This window comes from Natator depressus, chromosome 14, assembly GCF_965152275.1.
Source record: "Natator depressus isolate rNatDep1 chromosome 14, rNatDep2.hap1, whole genome shotgun sequence".
Taxonomy (NCBI): Eukaryota; Metazoa; Chordata; order Testudines; family Cheloniidae; genus Natator; species Natator depressus.
In genome coordinates, this window is record NC_134247.1 from 15,293,368 (window position 1) to 15,314,515 (window position 21,148).

At 54.4% G+C, this 21,148-nt stretch overlaps 1 protein-coding gene across 1 annotated transcript in view; it reads left to right on the forward strand.

Moving 5' to 3' along the window:
* The window catches only part of MYO15B (myosin XVB), a 44,582-nt gene that overhangs the window by 11,812 nt on the left and 11,622 nt on the right, over window positions 1-21,148 (forward strand). Inside the window, exons 9-33 of the mRNA XM_074971091.1 lie at window positions 1,089-1,286; window positions 1,374-1,471; window positions 1,669-1,766; window positions 2,006-2,093; window positions 4,845-4,964; window positions 5,588-5,682; window positions 6,416-6,682; window positions 7,729-7,825; window positions 8,236-8,343; window positions 9,098-9,287; window positions 9,409-9,499; window positions 10,106-10,325; window positions 12,981-13,099; window positions 13,962-14,021; window positions 14,280-14,355; window positions 15,290-15,408; window positions 16,064-16,182; window positions 16,879-17,020; window positions 17,152-17,263; window positions 17,898-18,058; window positions 18,582-18,694; window positions 18,819-18,882; window positions 19,175-19,247; window positions 19,601-19,677; window positions 20,066-20,142. Of these exons, the coding sequence (XP_074827192.1) occupies window positions 1,089-1,286; window positions 1,374-1,471; window positions 1,669-1,766; window positions 2,006-2,093; window positions 4,845-4,964; window positions 5,588-5,682; window positions 6,416-6,682; window positions 7,729-7,825; window positions 8,236-8,343; window positions 9,098-9,287; window positions 9,409-9,499; window positions 10,106-10,325; window positions 12,981-13,099; window positions 13,962-14,021; window positions 14,280-14,355; window positions 15,290-15,408; window positions 16,064-16,182; window positions 16,879-17,020; window positions 17,152-17,263; window positions 17,898-18,058; window positions 18,582-18,694; window positions 18,819-18,882; window positions 19,175-19,247; window positions 19,601-19,677; window positions 20,066-20,142 (2,982 nt within the window). The remainder of the gene's footprint in view (window positions 1-1,088; window positions 1,287-1,373; window positions 1,472-1,668; window positions 1,767-2,005; window positions 2,094-4,844; window positions 4,965-5,587; window positions 5,683-6,415; window positions 6,683-7,728; window positions 7,826-8,235; window positions 8,344-9,097; window positions 9,288-9,408; window positions 9,500-10,105; window positions 10,326-12,980; window positions 13,100-13,961; window positions 14,022-14,279; window positions 14,356-15,289; window positions 15,409-16,063; window positions 16,183-16,878; window positions 17,021-17,151; window positions 17,264-17,897; window positions 18,059-18,581; window positions 18,695-18,818; window positions 18,883-19,174; window positions 19,248-19,600; window positions 19,678-20,065; window positions 20,143-21,148) is intronic.

Sequence of the window (21,148 nt, forward strand, 5' to 3'; positions counted from 1 at the left end):
GTGGTTGGCTCCTGCCCTGAAGCATGAGAGTTTGCAACCATTATTTCAGAATAGAATTCTGTGAATAGCTTGGGCTCTTGAGCCTCTATGGACTGAACAGTTCTAACTCCGAATGGTTTAGTACTGTGGGAAGTGGTTGGGTTTGGACGGAAGGGAAGAGATTGAAAGGTGGGTGGGTGGAATCAAGGACTCCACGATATGGCATGGAGCCTCCTATGACTTTCTCTTCTGTAGTCCTTTTTGACACTGATGTGCAGATGCAGCCTGCTTTGTGTGTGTGTGGGGGGGGAGGGGTGCAGATGATGAACCCGAAAAGGGTGGTGGTGGTGAGGATAATAATGATTCTTAGCTCTCTTATAGCACTTTTCATTCATAGATCTCAAAGCACTTTACAAAGGAGATCAGTATCATTGTCCACATTTTAAAGATGGGGAAACTGAGGCACGGGGCTAGGAAATGACCTACCTGAGGTCAACCAGCAGCTACTGGAAGAGCCAGGAATAGAAACCAGGTCTCCTGAGTCCCAGTCCTGTGTTCTATCCACTAGGCCACACTGTCTTTGGGCAGGCCAGCAAGATGGGGCTGGTGAAACCCTGTGTGGCAGAGCCCAGTGAAGTGCTCTCAAGTCAGGAGGAGTTGTGTGTCTCCCAGTGTCTGTCCTAGCTCAGAGCGCAGGGAGAGAGGGAGGACCGTTGATCCTGGGGAGAGAGAGAATGGCCTTGGGGCGTGGGAATTGGCAGATCTGGGTACAGTCCCTGGCTCTGCCAGATTCTCCATCTGATCTTGGGCAAATCACTTAATCACTCCTTGTCTCACTCTCCCGCTCTGAACAACAGGGATGGTGATCTGTCCCTCACAGGGGGCTATGAGGAGAGATCCATATATGCTGGGGGAGGGTTAGGGTTAGCTGGGGGCTGGGTGCAGTCTGCTGAGGGGAGGAATAACCAGCCTGGACTAGAAAAAAAAATTGAACTCTCTTCTTCTCACCATATCTTCCTCCCTCCGTTCCCCCATCGCCCTGGTGTTCCTCTGCGCTGAATCTGCCATTCTCTTCCTTTCCCTCTCTCTCCCTGCTCTCCCATTCTCAGGGGTTTGGATAAGGACCCTCGAGGGTGGTCCGTCTCCATGCTCAGAGGTGAGGTGTGGTGGGACCTGCCTGGCTGTGACTTCATGCTGGATCTCATTGGAGAGATGGAGGAGGCCGGCCACTCTTCCCTGTCCTTGACTGACTATCCCATCACACCCGAGTGGGAGGGGAGCCTGTCCCGGAGCGCCTCTATGGACATGTGAGTGCCCCTTGCTGCCTCCCAAGCATACATCCCCACTCCCAGCACTTAGTGCTTTTCTCAACTCTCTGACTTTCCCTCCGACAGGATGGACTGGGACATCCCTCCTGCACCAGGCATTCAGGCTCCATCTTTCCCTCCTCCCTTTCCGCCGCCGTCCTTGGACACTGAGAACGTTTACACAGGTGAGCTCCTCCTCAGGAGCGAGGCAGGCACTCAAGGAGTCAGACAGAGTAGAACCCCAGTGCATGAGTGGCCGAAGCCAGCAGCACTCAGGGAAGCAGGGGGTGGGGGAGGGCTCATATCCAGTGTAATGAGACTGCGGAAGGGAGCGGGAGCTATTCCACACCTAACTGGTAACTGGACCCTTGTTTGCTCCCAGAGCTGGGAGTCCAAGGTGTCCCAAGGACCCCCAAAGGCCTAGAGCACTATGTGGATGACCTCTTCGACCCAGTGCTCCATCAAGGGTCCAGAGTGCCAGTAAGTCTCATGCCGCTTCCTCCCCTCTGTCTGTCTACAGCTGCCTTTCCTTCCCTCTCTCCCTCCTTCTGCCTGTGTCATTCTGTATGTTCCTTCCCTGAAGTTCAGCTCGGTGGGATGGGGAGATGTGATCCCAGCATGCCTGTGTGTGTCTGTCTGCCCTGCTGCACACTCTGTCTGTCCATCTGCCCCACCTCCTGTCCTGGTGAGCCGTGTAACACTGGGCTCTCTCTCTGTAGGATATGGAAAATGGAAGGAGCCTGGCTGGACGCATGAAAGGAGGTGGAAAGATTGGACCCACTCAGCAAGGAGTCTTTCCTTCTGCAGGTCAGTAGGGGGGTGGGCATCCTGGGTCAGCATGTGGAGAAGCTGTGTCAGGGACTGCTGCTGGGCCGTAGGGGGGTGTGAGCTAGAGTGGGCCAGCTGGTCTCTAGGACGAGGTGAGGCCACGTGCTCAACTGATTGATTCACAGTGTGTTCTCGACTGGGTCAGCGCGTGCCCCCTCGGGAGGCTGCAATGCTCTGGGGAGTAGCCCTGGAACATAATTTAAGAATGGCCCTAGTGGGCAGACCAAAGGTCCATCTAGCCCAGTATCCTGTCTTCTGACAGTGGCCAGTGCCAGGTGCCTCAGAGGGAATGAACAGAACAGGTGATCATCAAGTGATCGATCCGCTGTCGCTTATTCCTAGCTTCTGGCAAACAGAGGCTAGGGACACCATCCCTGCCCATCCCGGCTAATAGCCACTGATGGACCTACCCTTCATGAATTTATCTAATTCTTTTCTGAACCCTGTTATGGTCTTGGCCTTCACAACATCCTCTGGGAAGGAGTTCCACAGGTTGACAGTGCATTGTGTGAAGAAATACTTCCTTTTGTTTGTTTTTAAACCTGCTGCCTATTAATTTCATTTGGTGACCCCTAATTCTTGTGTTATGAGACATAGTAAACAACGCTTCCTTATCTACTTTCTCTATACCAGTCATGATTTTATAGACCTCAATCATATCTCCCCTTAGCCGTCTCTTTTCCAAGCTGAAAAGTCCCAGTCTTATTAATCTCTCTTCATACGGAAGCGATTCCACACTCCTAATCATTTTTGTTGCCCTTTTCTGAACCTTTTCCAATTCCAATATATCTTTTTTGAGATGGGGTGACCACATCTGCACACAGTATTCAAGATGTGGGCATACCATGGATTTATATAGAGGCAACATGATATTTTCTGTCCTATTATCTATCCCTTTCTTAATTATTCCCAGCATTCTGTTTGCTTTTTTGACTGCTGCTGCACATTGAGTGGATTTTTTCGGAGAACTATCCACAATGACTCCAAGATCTTTCTTGAGTGGTAACAGCTAATTTAGACCCCATCATTTTGTATGTATTGTTGGGATTATGCTTTCCAATGTGCATTACTTTGCATTTATCAACATTAAATTTCATCTGCCATTTTGTTGCCCAGTCCCCCAGTTTTGAGAGATCCTTTTGTAGCTCTTTGCAGTCTGCCTGAGTCTTAACTATCTTGAGTAATTTTGTATCATCTGCAAATTTTGCTACCTCACTGTTTACCCCATTTTCCAGATTGTTTATGAATAGGTTGAATAGGGCTGGTCCCAGAACAGAGCCCTGGGGGACACCACTATTTACCTCTCTCCATTCTGAAAACTGACCATTTATGTCTACCCTTTATACCTACCCTGTACTAGAGGGTGCCACCGTGCTCCTCTCCCAGAGTCAGACTGACCCCGGGCAACCACCGAGTTGCTGTGCTCAATGTCTCCTCCTGCCAGGAGTCTGACACCTTTCTCCATGTTGAACCTGGAGATGGCTCGCCCCTCCCCCGCCCCATAAGCACATCAGTGGTGTCTCGGGTCCACCTTAGCCCTTCCCACAGCACTAAACAGATCCATCACCCTCCACAGCATGGGCTGCCTCTGAGTGGAGGATTTTAATCTCTTTTATTGCTTCCTCCCACCCTTCCCCATCATCCCGAGCTATTCAGAGGGTTAGTAAGTCTGAACCATGTTCAGATTCTTGCTCTTGCCTTTGGGTGTGTTCGTTCTCTCTCTCTTTCTCTGTTTTTTTGCCTGTTGGCTTGGAGTCCAGGTTATATCTCAGTGGGGCATAGCCAAGCGGTGCCGTGGGAATACCTGTGGCTGTTGCAAACATGGGACATACGGGCAGCTTAATGATTATTGCAAGTCTGTGAGATGGATTTGGGGGGAAATCCGTAGCTATTGCAGATCTTTGGGGCATGGCCATGGGACACACTTGTGGCTATTACAAATCACGGCAGCGTGGCCAATTGCCAGACACGGCTAGTTAACAAATCAGCGAGGCATGTGGGTTCTCTCTTGGGGTGTTTTTAAATGGGTTGGAACAGGGCCATGGGGCAGGTCTATACCGTTCTGTGGCTCTACGGGAGGGCGTGAAACCCTCCTGTTCTCTGCTAGCAGTGACCATGGCCTGGATGCCACAAGAGCTACCAGCTTTGTACACAGTGGCCTTCCTGTTTCACAGCCTGGTGCGCAGCAGGGGCTTATTCCAGGAGTGGGAGGACATTTTTTCCCCACATCCTGTCCTGGTGCTCCGTTCTGTGTCTTCTCTGGGCTGTTTGCCCATCCAGCCACGTTTTGGGGGGGACTATCAAAGCGCTGGGTGTGGCAGGTCCAGAGAGCTTTGCCCAGCAGTTGAAGACATTCTCCCTTCTAAACACAAATCCTGCAGACCTGGTTTCTTGGGATCAGTAGCTTCCTGGTTGGGCCGGAACAAGGGGTGCAGAGTGAGGCTGGGTGGGGTGCAGAGCCCAGAGCATGCTGTTGAGTGGGGTTAGTCTGTGCTAATCTGCCAGGCGTCCCCTCCCGCTTGGCCAGTTCTCCTGACGATTTCTGCCCGGATGTTGCTGTATAGCCTGCTGGGAGTGATGGGAAGCCCCATCGCATGTCACCGTGCGCTGTAGACATTGGGAGCGCCAACGGCTGCAGGTCTGCACGGGGTGCTGCCTGGGGCAGAGAAGCGCTTTCCTACTTGGGAGTCACTGACTGTGATTGTTGCCCTGTGGCATCTTTTCTCCTAGGCTATCCTGGAATGATGCAAGTACCAACTTACCAACCCATGCCAGCGATGGGTGGAATGATGCCAGCACCCATGCCAATGATGCCAGCACCCATGCCAATGATGCCAGCACCCATGCCAGGTAACAAAATGCAAAAATGTCCCAGTAAATAAAAGGGGTGGTACCGTTTTTGGAATGAGGGGATGGGCGGGCGTTGAGTGAGTATATTTACACTGGCCTTTCACCCTTGGGGTCCCTTTGAACTCTCTGATTCTATGATGCACTTTACAGATGACACATACAGGAGTTGTAGCAGTCACCCCTGAAATGCAGCCACCTCTGTGTTGGAGCATGGCTGTTCAACAGCCCTATGGCCACGCACGATAGTTTAGAGCAGGAAATGGAAAATGTGTGTCGTATCCAATTGAAAGTGCAGGAGGGGTTTAGGGAGGGAGGCAGAGTATAGTCACCCAACTTGGACTGGCCCAGGACAATCTCTTGTTTGTTTGCAGGTGGGCAAGCTAAGAGGTACACTCCTGGGGTGGGCTCGGTTCTGCCATGTGCACCTCATTATCAGGCTCTGATTTTTCATTTGCCCCAATTTTCATTTCATTTTTCATTACACTCACCGCTTGCACCCCAGACACTTCTGTGTCCCCAGCCTGATGTGCAGTGGACCCTAGTGGGCACTCGCCTGCCCCACCGGGAGGGCAGCTGCACTGGCCCCATTATTCTTTATTGTGTCGTCTCTCTCTCTCTCCCAGCCATGGTTGCGCCCCAGCCCATGGTCCCAGCTGTGGATCCCAATCAACTCGCAGCACAACAGCAAGCCTTTATCAACCAGCAGGCCCTGCTCATGGTGAGTGGAAGGGAATGGGGGAGGGGGCACATCTCTCTGAGGAGAGAAAGCACCAGGGTGAATGCACTGAGAGGGCTGAGCTCCATTCCCTTCCCCACCGAGCCCAGTCTAGCTTGTCCCTGACATGCTGAATTTCTCTGCCATGTGCCTCTGAGGGTATTAACCGGTGTGTGTAAGTGTAAAGATTTGGTCACTTAAGCCTGTGAAGTGAGGAACCCTTATTATCCCCATTGTGCAGAAGGGGAAACTGAGGCACACAGAGGGTAAGTGACTTGCCCACGGCCACATTATGGGTGAGTGACAAAGCTGGGAATAGACCACAGGAATCCCCAGCTCGAAGCACTAGAAACAAAAGCCCACAGCAGCCAACCGGGGAGTAACTGGGGATACAAATCCTGCAGCATCTCTTTCTGTCTGGCCCAAGATGTATTAACTCCGTAGCCTAGCGCCTGACAGTACGTTTACACACTCTGATGGAACAACCTCATCACTGAGCGCTTTACATGGATGGTGTGGTGGGGATCCAGAGTTCCTTGAGCGTGCCTGCTTGGGCTGTGGTGGGTCTGGGAGTGCCTTAGCCCATAACACTGGGGAACCCCGAAAAGCTACATGAATAGGCCTGTTCAGGAGAGGAGTGGTTCTGTGCCTCCTGGGGGAAGAATGGGGGAGGGTTTGCCCCGTCTCCGGTGTGTGGGTATGCAGAGGTCATGGAGACTTGGATTTCTTCTTCCAGGCTCAGCAGATGACCCTTCAGGCCATGACAATTTCCCAGCAGCAGCAGCGACAGAGATCTCCTGAGCCCTCAAGGCCAAGACGAGCCTTGACTCCACAACCAGCCCCAGCTCCAGCTCCAGCTCCAGCTCCGGCCCCGGCCCCGGCCCCGGCCCCGGCCCCGGCCCCGGCCCCGGCCCCAGCTCCCAAACCAAAGAGAACCAATAACCACAAGAATGCTGCACCAGCAGCTAAGACACCAGAGCCCCTGGCTGATGCAGCAGAACCGGTACCAGCCAGGCTGTCTCCAGCAGCAAACTGAGTTTCCATGTGACGGTGCCCCTGTTCCTCCAGTAGCCTGGTGGAGGTGGAGGGGGGTGGTAGAGAGCCTCGCTCAGAGAGTTGTATACAGCTACCATGCTGAGTCCTGTCAAACTTCACTCACAGAGGATTAAAGATGCAGGACCAAATGCTGGGGGGTGGGTTGCCACTGACGTCTGTGAAACTGCAGGGTTTGCCGGTTCATTCCCATCTGGCCCTGATGTCCATGCAAACCCTGCAGTTTCACTGACATCAATGTCAAAAGTCTCAACACTCAGGCCATGTCTGTGCCACGGGGACTACATTGGCACAGCCATGGCGTCATTGCCATGCTGGCACAACCCTGTCGTGTAGACGCAGCCTACGCTGACAGACAGGGATTTTCCATCGCTGTAGTAACACAGCCTCCTCGGGTGACAGTAGCTACACTGACAGCAGCATTCTTCTGCCCACCTGGCTGCATCCCCGAGCTACAGTGCTCAGGGGTGTGGATTTTTAAAACCTCTGAGCAATGTAGCTGGATTACCTAAGTTTTAAGTGTAGACCAGGCCTGAATCCCTTGCCTTGTCTTGCAGTTACCTGCCTTGAGGGTGTGGACAGGGGCTTCGCTCTCCTTCCTGCCTCCATCCTTGGTTCTGGGCTCAGGTTCCTTAGGGGTGTGGGCGGAGCTGGGTCTCCCTAGGGGTGTGTGTGAGGGGAGGCTCTCAGTGCAGCTCAGCAGGAACTATTGTCTATTTCATATAGCGCTGTCTGCACAGTTGACACACACACTTCAGAAAAGGGTCCGAGCCTGGATCAATCCGAACACTCCCGGCACTGGGGGAAGTTCTGGATCCAGATCGGAGTCTGAACTGCACCGGTGGGCCCCATCTGTGTGTGTAAGAGAGAGAGAGAGAGAGAAAGGGAGTAGTTAAGGGGATTACGTGGTCAGCCAGGACAGAGGAAAATGCCCCATACTGTATGTGTGTCCACCAACAGTCCTAACTGGGCTTGTTTGGGGGGCGGGTGTTGTAGATCGACGTCTACCCGGAAGAGCAGCTGACAGATAGTGACAAGGACTCAGACTTCCAAGACACCTTCCAGCAGAAGCGGGAGTACTTCCAGAAAATGGGTGAGTTGCTGCCAGGCTGTGAATCTCACCCCAAACGGGACCCAGCCTCCCCTGGCTTTAGCAGCCGTAAGCCAGCCTGTTCCTGAAGCAGCTCCTGGTGCAGCAGCGTGAAGCCCAGAACGGGAGGTGTATGTGCAGAACTCATTCCAAGCCCTGTGTGATCCTGGCCCGTGATGGGCTGGGTTCTGGTTCTGAGTGGGAGGCTCACAGGGTTTTTGGGGTCTCCTGTTGGGTTGGAGAGTGTGTGTGACTCGTGCGGGGGATGTGACCCCCATGCAGAGCAAGTGGCGCTTTAACACAGAACTCTGCCTGCTCCAGCAGCAGCGTGGCAAGCATAGGGCCTGGCACCACCAGACCTAGAAAGACCTTGCCTGCTCTGTGCTCACCCCCGGGCCCTCCTCTCCTTTCAGGACAGCAAAATATCCAGTTGAAGAAAGTCAGGCCCCCTTCCAAGAGCTGGACCCCTCCAGGAAATCCACAGCAGGAGGAAGAGCGGTCCAGCCCAGAACCAGAGACAGGTGAGGCCGTGCGCTGAGGAGGGTGTGAGACCCTGGCAGGTGGAGAGCTCTCCCAATGCAGGGCCAGATCCTAAGGGGGCTGAGCGCCTGTGCAGGACCCTGCTCCCTTGGATTCTCGACAGAGTCAAAGGATCCTATTGTCCCCTGCCCAAGCTCTCCCCCAAGCCCCACAACGACTCCTTGCAGCCCCTGGAGCAGCAGTGAGGCCCCTGGAACTGTGTGCTAGCGGCCCCACCCCTTCCGACTGCTTAGGGTGCAGATGCCAGAAATCCTGCGCTCCCCCCATTCTGGTAGAGTGGAAACACGCTGGTCCCACTGCCTCTGAGGCCTCCTGCAGCTGATGGTGAGAGGGCAAGAGGTTGGCAGCCATCCTTTTGATCTGGGAGACCTGAATGGGGAACTTCTGGAGGCCACTGAGCAACACACAAATGCCCCTCCCTCCCTGCCTCACTCCGGCTTTGTGTAGCTGTGAACCCAGCCTTGATGTCCTGCACAGTCGTGCAGGGTTGCACGAGCGTTCATTGGTTTTGTGACCTCCCTGTTCCGCCTCTTGCAGTCCAGCCTGGAATGAAGCAGCGGATTAGGGAGGAGAAGGCCATGGGCTTTGGGGAGCAGGGGTACCTGGGAAAGAGTGATGGAGCCCCCCAGGGGCGTGGAGCCCCTCTGGAGAACAAGAGGCAGCTTTTAGTGCAGAGAGGAGGTTTCTCTTATGCTGCTCACCGGCTCCCTTGGTAAATACCCTCCTGCCCCGCAGCCCCGGTGCCCCCTTCGCCACGTCCCGCGCCAAAGCAGAAAGTGCAAGAGAAGAAAGCAAAGAACGAGCCGTGCCCTGTGGTGGTTGCAGAGTCGGCACCAAAGAGAGAGCCCAGCCGGGAGATCCGCAACATTATTAAGATGTACCAGAGCCGGCCAGCCCCGGAGCCACAGCCCATCGTGCCCGTCAGGTGAGGGGGTGGGGCAGGCAGGGAAGGGGAGGAATCGTGTCCCATGCTCTCTGTGTGATTGCATTGGTGCCATGCTGCCCCATGTGTAAACTGGGCAGGTCTGTTTCCTCTTGCCCTCCAGGAGGCCGTCCAAGTCCTTCCTGAAGAAGAGTGACCCCAAGAACGAAGCTCTGGCCAAGCTGGGGATGGCGAGCCCTCAGCCCCCAAAATCGGTGAGCGCTTCCCATGCCGACCCCAAACCACCACACGTCCTATTATGGCTTCAGCATCCTCCGATCTACTGTCTAGTGGTTAGAGCAGGGGACTGGGAGCCAGGACTCTTGGGTTCCACTCCTGACTCTGCCACTGGCTGGCTGTGTAACCCAACCACCCTAGCTATACCACTCGCTTGGTAGGATGGGTTATGGGTCCTAATGCTCATTGATAAAGCCTTGGATGGGAGGGCCCCAGGGTCATGACTTCAAGTTATATATCAGTATGTGTTCAGGGCTGACCAAGGGACAGACCAACCTGGGGATTGCTGTCCGCCCGGTGCTGGCTTGGCCATGGGGATCCTGGCAAGCTGATGTCTTTTTTTTCCACTGTGCTGTGGGTGGCTCCACCGCTGAGCACTGGCCTACTGCACATCTGGCTTTAATTAATGCATGTCTGTGTGTAACCTGGCTGCCGGTTTATGGGGCTCCATATTGTTGCCCATGTGGTTCCTGCCCCAGGGCCTGGCAAGCTGCCCCTGCAGCTGCTCTCGGAGAGCATCCTACCCCGAACCCACAGAGGCAGAGTGTGACTGTATCCAAAACGCTTTCTCTCTCTGCTCCCAGCCCTCCTCTCTGAAGAAGAGCCCCAGAGGAGCTCCGCCCCCTCCGCCCACCAAGAAGGGCGAGACCGCCACATCCATCAGGGAAAAGCAGCAGCCTCTCTTGAATCTCTTTCGCCAGCAGCCGGCCGCTCCCGCTGCTTCCCTCATCCCTCCGCCTCCCCCACTCCTGCCCCCACCCCTTCTGCCTGCTGAGCAAGCCACGGAGCAATCTGAGCCGAAAGGTGAGCGGGGCCCTTCCATGCCACACCCAGGGGTGAAAGTAAGTCGAGTGACTTATCGGTACTCCTGGGGCCAGCTCTGGCCCCTGGAAGGGGCGGAGTCTAGGGGGGAAGGGGTGGGGTTGAGGGGGTCAGAGCCAGCCCACCCTGTAAGGTAAGTGCCCCCCCCCACCGGGGTAGCAGCAGCAGCAGCCCGGGGCTCCGGGGGCTATTTAAAGGGCCCAGGGCTCCCCTCTTCTACCGCCCTGGCCCTTTAAATAGCCGCCGGAGCCCTGGGGAAGCGGCGGGGCTCCAGTGGCTATTTAAAGGACCGGGGCGGCAGAGGCAGCTGGAGCCCCCATTACCCCAGGGCTCCGGGGGCAATTTAAAGGGCCCACAGCTCCCCTGCTTCTACCGCCCTGGTCCTTTAAGTAGCCGCTGGAGCCCTGGAGTAGCGGCGGTGGGGCTCCAGTGGCTATTTAAAGGGCCCGGGCAGTAGAAGCAGGGGAGCCCCAGGCCCTTTAAATAGCCGCCGGAGCCCTGCAGCCGCTACCCCAGGGCTCCAGCAGCAGGGCTCTGGAGGCAATTTAAACGGCCTGGGGCTCCAGCCACTGCTGGGGAAGCTGGGGCTCCAGCCACTGCCCCCTGGGGAAGCTGGGCTGCCCCAGTACGGTACACCAGCTCTTGCCGGTACGCCGTACCGGGGCGTACCGGCTTACTTTCACCTCTGGCCACACCCTTCCCCTTCAGTGGTGTGTGTGGAACGAGTTTGGGGGGTCTTAGCCCAGTTCCCAGTGGGCACATGGGCACATGTGGTAATTGGTTTGTTGCTGTCAGCCGACAGGCCAAGGAGTGAACAGGCCGTAGGACCTGAAACAGCCTCTGTCCCGCAGAGCAGGCCCTTCGGCTCCGGTTGAGGCATCCCAGTTGTGCGGTGTCAGGGAATCTCATGCTGGTGCTGCGGGTAAAACGAGGGCCTCGCCCTCCGGTGCTGTGGACTGAGCCACTTTGGCCAGCACTAAATTGGCTTGTCAGTGCAATGGAATGCAATCGGTAGAAACGTCAGAGGGGCTGGGCGGATCTCACTACAGCTAAGAAAAGCCAAGGACCTTTGGGCTTAAGCTCTGCCAAAGTCCAGCCAAGTTTCAGTATTAGACTCGTTATCAAAGCTGCAATTAAAGTGGTGACGCACTTTGGAATGGTGAGGAATGTGAAGCACAGGGATCCTGCCTTTCAGAGCCCTCCTGAGGGGCTGGGCTCCTTCTGCATCACAGCCCACCCCAACGCACTCGGAGAAATCAACTGACGTGTCTGAGAGGCAGCATTGTTGAGTGGTTAGAGCATAGGCCTCGGAGACAGATCTGGCTCTATTCCTGGCTCTGCCATTTAAGCCTGGGCTGCACTTAAAACTGAGGTTGACATAGCTACAGTGCTCAGGGGTGTGAAAAATCCACACTGCTGAGCACAGTAGCCATGCCAACTGAACCCCCAGTGTAGACACAGCTAGATGGAAGAATGTTTCCATCAACCTAGCCGCAGTTGCTTGGGGAAGTGGGAAAAACCCCTTCCATCACTGCAGGCTCCGTCTATGCTACGGGGCTACATTGGCATAGCTACAGTGGATGCCACAGCTATGCCATTATAGTCCCCATAGTGTAGACACAGTCTTGCTTGCTGTGTGGACTCTCCGTCAGCCTATAAAATGGAGCCGATCCTTACCTTACAGAGGAGTTGGGATGCGCCCATTACATTCTCTGGGAGTTTTGCCTTGGATTACAACAGGAGCCATTCATTCATAAATATTCATCAAGTGCTTTGCGCTCCTCAAGGGGAGAGCGTGCTAATGATGTGCAAAGCGCTAAGAGATGTTACTAAAAGCACTGGAGATGTTACTGTAAATAAACACTCCGTTTGTATTGCACCCTCCACAAGTATCTTCGTGCATGGCAATTATCATGGGGCAGAAATTGCTCTATTGTAGAATACTGCCCCTCCTGACTCTCCCACTCGTTCTAAAAACGCAGGTGTTGAGGAAAGTCCAGGCAAACCAAGATATTTGAAAATGCCTAAGTGAATTATAATGGAAGTCTTAACCTTGGGATGTCTTTAGTCTGTGGGCCGTCTCCAAACTCTGAGGTGTCAAAGTTGAGACCATTTGCGTGTAAACATTTGTAACTTTAAAACTGCCCAGCTGATTGTCTTCAAACCTAGATTGTTTAGTCAATCTCCTGGACAATTAAAAATCAAGCCAAGCATGAAGACTCTACGTGCCATACTGGTAACTCACTGTCTGTAAGATTGTATAAGAGTTTCTATTAGATCATTTGACAAACAATCATTTAAAAAGGCATGAAGTGAGGCCATATTCTGATGTGTAAGCATAAGAGGGCAGCTGTTCCATCTGGAACTCTCAAGTTCCTCATTTCTTTCCCTGGAATGGACTTTGCATATGTAACACTGTGTATAAACATTGCCAGGCATGCCCGATAAGTCACGCCATTATCCCTTTTGTGCGTGAGGTCACGTGTTTAGTGAGAACAGGCTGGTCACTGATTTCTGAAAATGTAGCTCTTTGAGACGATGCAGCGCCTCCCTCCTGTCCTGGCGAGTCTTTGGCTGGGGACACAGCATTCCCATGGTGCCCCAGAGCTCCCCTGACTCTCCTTTCCTCCCATCCAGGCTCTGGTTGGACAATGGCAGAAGAAGATGCGGGCATCAAGACACAGCTCTACAAGCTCACTGCCAGTGTCAGTTTCTCATATGCCACTACACCCTGGAAAATCTTCCTCCGCAAAGAGGTATGGCCTGTCGCCCAGGGGTTCCCACTGCAAGGATGTGTGCCAGCTGCGGAAGGGAGGGGTGCAGTCACCCCCCAAAATCTGCAGCCGTAGGGAAACCTTGCTTTGCCTTGTGCTCCATCTGTGCTGGAGACAGTACAAAGCCAGCTGCAGTGGTATGCCCAGTATGACCCAGTGGGTAGGGAAGGCACTGAACTGGGAGTCAGGACCCAGATCCCTTGTTCCCAGCTTGCTGTGTGTCCCTGGGCAAATCACTGCCACTTTCTATGCCTCAGTTTCCACATGTATGGTTGCCCACCTTTGTAAAATGTGAGCAATGGAGGAAAAGCACATATAAGCGACCTATTTCTGTAAGCTGCCTCTTTCTTCCTGGATCCCGGATGTCCCACCTGCCGTGTAGGGGGCATTCCACTTTGTAACACAGCATCTCTGGGAAATAGACCCACACAAGAGGAGGGTTAGGACTCTTGCAGAGCTGGAGGTGGGGCATTGGGACAGTCCCAGGTCAGTATTGGAACCAACAGGCACCTACTGACTCCTCCCAGCCCTAGCCAGCATGGTACCTAGGAGCGTCCATGTGGATTGACTGATCCTCCAGAGCCCTCTGGTTTCCTTAATTATCGCGAGCATGTTTGGCAGCTGAGCACACGCTGACGCGGCCAGGCTTCTCCTATTGCTCCACTGCTTTGGTGATGAGTCTTTTCTCCTTTAGCTCTCTTCCCCCAGCACTGCTGTCTTTGTCTCCAGTGTAAAGCTGGAGGTTGACCCTTTGTCTGGTGGTAGGACAGCTGGATCACAAAACAGTTCCCATGGGAGAACCTGTGGTTACAAGTCTAACATTGGTGATGTTTTCATTGTGCAGGTGTTTTACCCCAAAGAAAACTTCAGTCACCCGTATTGCTTGAACCTTCTATGTAAGCAGGTAAGTTTCTCTCTCTGTGTGTGTGTGTGTGTGTGTGTGTGTGTCCCATTCCATCCTCTCTGTTCACTAGTCTCTCTAACATTCTGCCTCCTCATCTTCATCATTAACAATGTTGGTCCCTCCCCTGTATCAGTCCAAGCCATGCACCTGCTCTCTCCTCCCTGAGTCTCTAATTGATATGCAGCTTCAGAGACTCCACTGGGTTGATGTATTTAGAAACATCTCCAGTGGAATCCCATCTGCTTTGTTCCTTTGCAGATCATGCAAGATACTTACTCGGAGTCCTGCATCCGGATCTCCAAGGAGGAGAGGCGCAAGATGAAAGACTTGTTGGGTAACCGGTGGCTTGGTTCTTCCCCAAGGCAGGGATGCAGAACTCCTAGCAGGAGCTGAGAGGGTTACATGAGAGAACCTGGCATGGGTGATGCTGCAGGGAGTAGGAGTTGTATTGGCAGGATGGCTTCACTAGCATTAAGCCTGCAGCATTTGTGTCTGCAAAGCAGCCTGGGAACATTAACTAATCCTCTTGGCGGATCTGTGACCCAGAGACATTTAGATGGGGGTAAACTGAGGCACAGAGCAGTGACATAGAGTTGCCTTAGGCTGCATCATGAGTTGGAGGCAGAGACTGATTAGAAGTTTGGCGCTCCTGCCACCAGGCTCCATCCACTAACCCCATTGCCTCAATGGGAGTTTCATTGGATGTGGCCGGCTTTGAGGGGACGAGTCACACAGGTGTGTGCTGAACCGCACTGGAGTGTCCTTGTCCCAGCGCCTGCCAAGCCAGCAAAGGCGGCTTGGCTTTGGGGATTGTGCTAGTGGGAAGGGGGCTGCAATGACATGCCGTGTGGGCTGGATATTACTTTGAAGAGGGCACGTTCAGACACAGGGGGCTTCCTTAGTCAGAAAGAGGCACCAGCAGGGGGCAGGAAGTTAGCTGTGGAGGGAAGAGGCAGGAGAAGTTTTTATTGTGGGGAAGACCGAGTGCCACTGACCCAGACAAGGGGGGCCTGATATTCAGGACCAGCCCCTCCCACCGTGGCTGGGAATAGGGCAACTTGGAGACCCAGGGACCAGGTGGTCCCATTGTGGTGGCTTTTGGGTAGAGATGGGCTCCCGCTGCAAAATTCACCACTGGAGCCCAATTTCTGAAGGCCTCCAAGTTGGGCCCCTCGCTAGCTGAGCACAATTAGTATGTGAACTCCTAGTGGAGAGGCTGGGCCATCCCTACCTTCGGTGACAGAGCTTCTGCTTTCTGTTCCTGGCAGCAGAATTCCAGGTCGGCACGGACACCTCCTCCATTCTAGAGGACGGGATAAAGAAGAGGATTGTGGTGGCTGCTCGGGATAACTGGGCCAACTATTTCTCCCGGCTCTTCTCAGTTAAGGTGAGTCTGTCGGTCTCTTCTCCAAACCCCAGATCAGCATTCCCCCCGTCGCCCGCAAGCATTGGGATAGTGGGGGAATCAAAATTCAAACACAGGCCCAACTCAGCGTGTGCCCCGGCCCCTTTCTTTATATAACCCCCATTTCCAAACATTCTACACCATGGGGTATTAAAAACCCTGAGTCTGCAGCTCTGTCCCATTTTGTGTCCCTTCCCATCCATCTGTCATATGCTCTCCCTATCAACTCTTTTCCCTTGTCTGTGTCTTGCTTTCCCTCTCCTGTCTCTTCTCCTTGTCTATCTGTCCACCCCCCTCTGATTCTCATATCTCCCTGTCTGTCCTGGCTCTGTGCTTGACACCTGCCGTGCTCTCATTGCCTACAAGTCAATTCCCCCAGCATGCCCCCATCCGTCCCTGGGCCTATTTAGCACTCAGTCTTGTCCCTCGGTCTCTGCCTATCTGCTGTGCCTGTTGATTGTCAGGCTGGTGTAGAAATATCACCAGAGTGCTGCATTCAGGGGCTGGCAGTACCGTGTCACCTTTACAGATGGCAGAAAAGGTCTCCCCAGATGCATCCTTTCAGACGGGGCCCATGCTAAGGTCTCTGCCAGGGGCCCGTGGTCAGGACCTGCCTGTGGGTGGATTTTTCTTTCAGGGGGAAAGAGGAAGCGACGTCCAGCTCCTTGGGGTTTCTCACCGGGGACTCCGGCTGCTGAAGATGGCAAAAGCAGCCAGCTTCAGCCCTGAATACCTGAAAATCCTTTGCAGCTACAGGTGAGGGGCTGGGCCCAGAGGTGAGTTCAGGGGGAGCCAGCAGCAGGACTTAAATGTGCAGGGGGTGGTTCCTGCAGGGCAGGAGGGCAGGTCCGTTGCCTCGCTATCGGGCAGTTCTGGGTGCGCCATCTTGTGATGACAGGTTTCAGAGTAGCAGCCGTGTTAGTCTGTATTCGCAAAAAAAAAAGGAATACTTGTGGCTTAGAGTACTTAGAGACTTTCGTGCTCAAATAAATTTGTTAGTCTCTCAGGTGCCCCCAGTACTCCTTTTCATCTTGTGATGGTGACGTGCAGAATGTGCTCTGCTGCGTCAGCGTGTGGAGCTCTGCTCCTTGAGCAGGAGAAAGACGGGTGATGCCAGCAGAGGGTCTCTGTTGAGAAGGGGCCACAGCTTCCCTGCCTACACGCCGCCATTTGGAGAGTGTCGCTCAGCCCTTCTGGGGTGATTTTTGCGGGCTGGCCTCATCAATTTTTTAAGGCTGTTTAGTTTCCTTTCAGCCTCCCCTGCCTTGTGTTCCGTTCGCAAGGTGCGAGTGCCATTGCCAGGTCTGTTCTCCCCGGGGGCAGTTGCACAAGGGATTGTGATGCTAATGAAACACTGAACAGCCCTTCCTGCCCTTGGTCACCCCGGTGATACGAGCGAGCGCTGGAGGCGTCCCCGGTGCTGGTGGCTGGAGCATGTTCGGCCGTTTTCAGTTTTGCAGACGTGCTGTCGGTGGAGCTGAGGGGCAGCAGCAGCCTGGAGTTCTCCCTGAAGAACGAGCAGCTGATCCTGCACTCGGCGAAGGCTCGGCAGGTCAAGGCCATGGTGGAGCTTTTCCTCCAGGAGCTGAAGCAGGTGAGGGAGCGGCTGAGGCGCGGCGGTGAGCACGTGTGGCCCTGGCAGGGCAACGTGCCGTACGAGGACTCGTCAGTCAGAGGAACCAGAGAGACAGGCAGCAGCCCCCTCACTGTCCCCTTCCCCCACAGGACTCCAACTACGTCATTGCTCTGCGCAGCTATGTCACAGATGACAAGAGCCTCTTGAGTTTCAAGAAGGGTGACCTCATCCAGTTACTGCCCATGCAGGGGCTGGAGCCAGGTGAGAGCATGGATCCAAGCTGGGCAGGACGGGAATCAACCCACAATTGCAGTGCCCAGGGGCCCACCATCCCAGACCTGGATCCCAGACGTTCCACCTGCCATGCAGGGGGCGTTCTGCTATGTAACACGGCATTGCCGGGAAACAGACCCAGGCAAGGGGAGGGCTTTAATCCGGGCACTGGGACTGCCCCTGCCCAGCATCAGAACCAGCAGACCCCCACTTCCTCCTCCCAGCCCCTGCCAACGGGGTACCAGGAAGATCCTCTAGTGCCTTTCCCAGCATCATCTGCCACCATCTGGAGGGAGCTAAGGGGTGGAGGCATGCAACGACCTGGCACAGCATGAGAAGAGCAGTCTAGGAGTTAGAGCAGGGGAGGAGAGCTCCCCTCTGCGCCCTCCCGCCCAGCTCTGCCACTGACTCACTGAGTGACTCTGGGCAAGATACATCCCTGCTCTGTGCCTGTTTCCCTGCTCGCATAGCAGGGATGTTACTCCGGGGAGCCGTGAGGCTCTCTGCCACCTGTAAAGCCCTCAGAGGTGCTTGCCAGAAGCACAACCCCTCCTTGCTCTTTACCTGATGCTGTCATGCTCCTTGATAGCAACCTGTCCCTCTCTTCACCCACATCTGGCAGACTGGCAGTTCGGCTCCATTGGTGGCCGCTCCGGCCTCTTTCCCTGCAGCATGGTGCAGCTGGCGGCAGCCCCCGATTACCTCAGCACCCACATGGACAGACAGGAGAGGCTCCAGAAGAGCCTGAAAAGAGACCAGCTGGAGACGAGTGTTAGCAGGGAGGTGAGGCCTCCGGTGGGGTGCAGGGAGACATGGCTGGGCTCTGGAGTGGCTGTTGGAGGAGGGTCTCTGGAAAGGCAGAGGGAACTACCTGGCAGGAGGGTACTTCCAGTGACTGATACCCAGAGGGAAGTAGGGGTGCACAGGTGAGAGGAAGAGTGGTCTAGTGGTTAGGGCACCAGCCTAGGACTTGGCACACCCCAGTTCAGTTCCCTACTCTGCCACGGACTGCCCATGTGACCTTGGTTGAGTCACTTAGTCTCCCTGTGCCTCAGGTCGCCCTCCGAACCATGGGGGTAACAGCACTGTCCTGCCTCACAGGGGTGTTGAGGATAATCCATTAAAGGCTGTGGGGGGAACAGATGAGTACCTTAGCTAGATCCCTGGAGGGGAGAGGGGACGACCCACCTGGGGAAGGGAAGGGTTCTGCAGAGGAGAGACAGGTGAGCCTCAAGCAGGAGACTGGTGGTGGAGAGGCCCTTCCTGAGCTAACATTGGGGGTTGGGTCTGGTATCTGTCCCCTCAGGGCTCTGTCCCCAGCCTGGCATCGGAAATCACCAGCTCTGCCTTCTCCCCAGACGCCCATCACTACACCATGGTGGAGTTCGCCATGGCACACTTCCGGGAGGCCCAGTCCACGTGAGTAGCCCGGGCCCCTTCTGCCCGTGGACGTGTGTGTGCGTGTGTACACGCAGGCAGCCCCTGCCTGCACAGAGCGAGCCGTGGGCATTTCTTGTGCCAAACAAATGTCCCCTCTCTCTAGGCTGGGATGGAAGGGGATGAGTGCGGAGAGGAGGAGCCCAGCTACCCTGGTCGAGCACACCAAGGTGGGTGTATTTGGGGGTGGGAGAAAGGAAGGGTGAGTCTGCAGCTGGAACTTCAGCCCAGGGCCACCAGGGCCACCTCCCCTTGCCCCAGATGGGGCCGTGTGTTTATTTGGGGGTGGGCGGGGGGGTTGGAGTTGAGGGCTGATGGGCTGGAGTTCATGGGCCTGCAGGGTGCATCGACCATGCTGGGATTTCCTGTGTTGCCTGCACTTCCCAGCGAGGCCAGCGTCTCCCCTGTGCAGCTCCACCCCGCTCTGTGCTCCCACTCACCCCCGCGGCTCCCACTCTGCAGGTCCCGATCCAGGAGTCCCTGCTTCAGTACTCCGACAGCGAGATGAACGAGCTGGCGACAAAGAGCTTTATGAGTAAGTCGCTGCCCTGGGGCATAAAGGGGTGGGGCTGCAGGAGCCTGGAGTGGGGCTGATTTAGACAGTCCCAGTGGCCACACAAAGATGCCTGTTGATCAGAGGAGGGAAGAATAACCTGGTGGGAAGGGACAGCAGAAGCCCTAGGTCACTTTCACCTCTAACAGCAATGTGCTCCATAAAACACGTTTGCCTGGTGCTTAGTGTGCTCGTACTGGGGAGATGAGATTGTGTTCTAGCATTTGGATCCACACCCCTCCCGCTGGACACACCAGGAACCACACACCAGGGCTTCATCAGCCCCACCTTCCACCCATCCAGTCCCAAGTCTAATGCTGGCTCCTGCCTTGCAGCTTTGATGAGGTTCATGGGAGACCAGCCCACCCTCAAGAACCAGGCCGAGATCAATTACGTCTATGAGATTCTTCAGGTTTGTGGTCGTCCCGACGGTAACGTGCTGGGGTGCTGAAGGGAGTGTGAAGCCAAAAGATGGGCTCTCCAAGAAACAGGGGTGTACGTGGGCAGAGGTCCGGGAACTGGCCTCCTCAGGGGGAGAGGTGGAATCTGAATGGGGATTGGTGAGAAGGAGAACCCATGATTTCACCTCGTTGGGCATCTCTCCATAAAGATGATGTTGGAGCAGTCTATTCCCTGCTGGGCCAGATGGTTGCCAGTCCCAGGAAGGCTCAGAGGCCAGTGAATGGGAACCCCTGGGTGGATTTTGGTGAGGCCCTGAGGGTCCCCTATGTGTGCTTGGGAGATGTCACAGGGACTGGCTCGGCACTCTGGCCTCTCTAATGCTGGTCTCCCATGTGCAGCTCTGCAAGGAGAAGGAGAACCTGCGTGATGAGGTTTACTGCCAGGTCATCAAGCAGATCACGCAGAATCCCAAGCCGTGAGTACCGAGGGCTTGTCCATGGCAAGAGATGGGCGCGTGCCCAGAGTGGGCTACCTGGCTGGAGGGAGGGACTGGGAGAATACAGGGAGGGCAACCTCCTGGCTGCATGGTTATGATGGGAGTGGGGAGCTGGCCCTGTGGCCATAGAGAGTGAGGGTGGTAAGTGTGGGGAAACCCACAATGGCAGGAGGGTTGAGTGAGTGTGTGTGTGCATGAGAGAGAGATGGGGGAAATGTTAAGAACATAAGAATGGCCATACTGGGTCAGACCAATAGTCCATCTATCATGTCTTCTGACAGTGGCCAGTGCCAGGTGCTTCAGAGGGAATGAACCGAATAGGTAAACAGCAAGTGATCCATCCCCTGTTGCCCATTCCCAGCTTCTGGCAAACAGAGGCTTAGGGACACTTCAGAGCATGGTTTCGCATCCCTGCCTATCCTGGCTAATAGCCATTGATGGACCTATTCTCCATGAACTTATCTAGTTCTTTTTTGAGCCCTATTATAATCTTGGCCTTCACAACATCTGCTGGCAAAGAGTTTCACAGGTTGACTGTGCGTTGTGTGAAGAAATACTTCCTGTTGTTTGTTTTAAACCTGCTGCCTATTAATTTTGTTTGGTGACCCCTAGTTCTTGTATTGTGAGGAGTAAATACAGTAACGCTTCCTTGTTTACTTTCTCTACACCCATCATGATTTTATAGACCTCTATTATATATCCTCCCTTCGTAATCTCTTTTCCAAGCTGAAAAGTCCCAGTTTTATTAATCTCCCCTCCTCTGGAAGCTGTTCCATATCCCTAATCATTTTTTGTTGCCCTTTTCTGAACCTTTTCCAATTCCAATATATCTTTTTTTGAGATGGGGCGACGACATCTGCACGCAGTATTCCAGATGTGGGCGTACCATGGATTTATATAGAGGCAATATGATATTTTCTGTCTTATTATCTATCCCTTCCTTAACGATTCCCAACAATCTGTTCGCTTTTTTGACTGTCGCTGC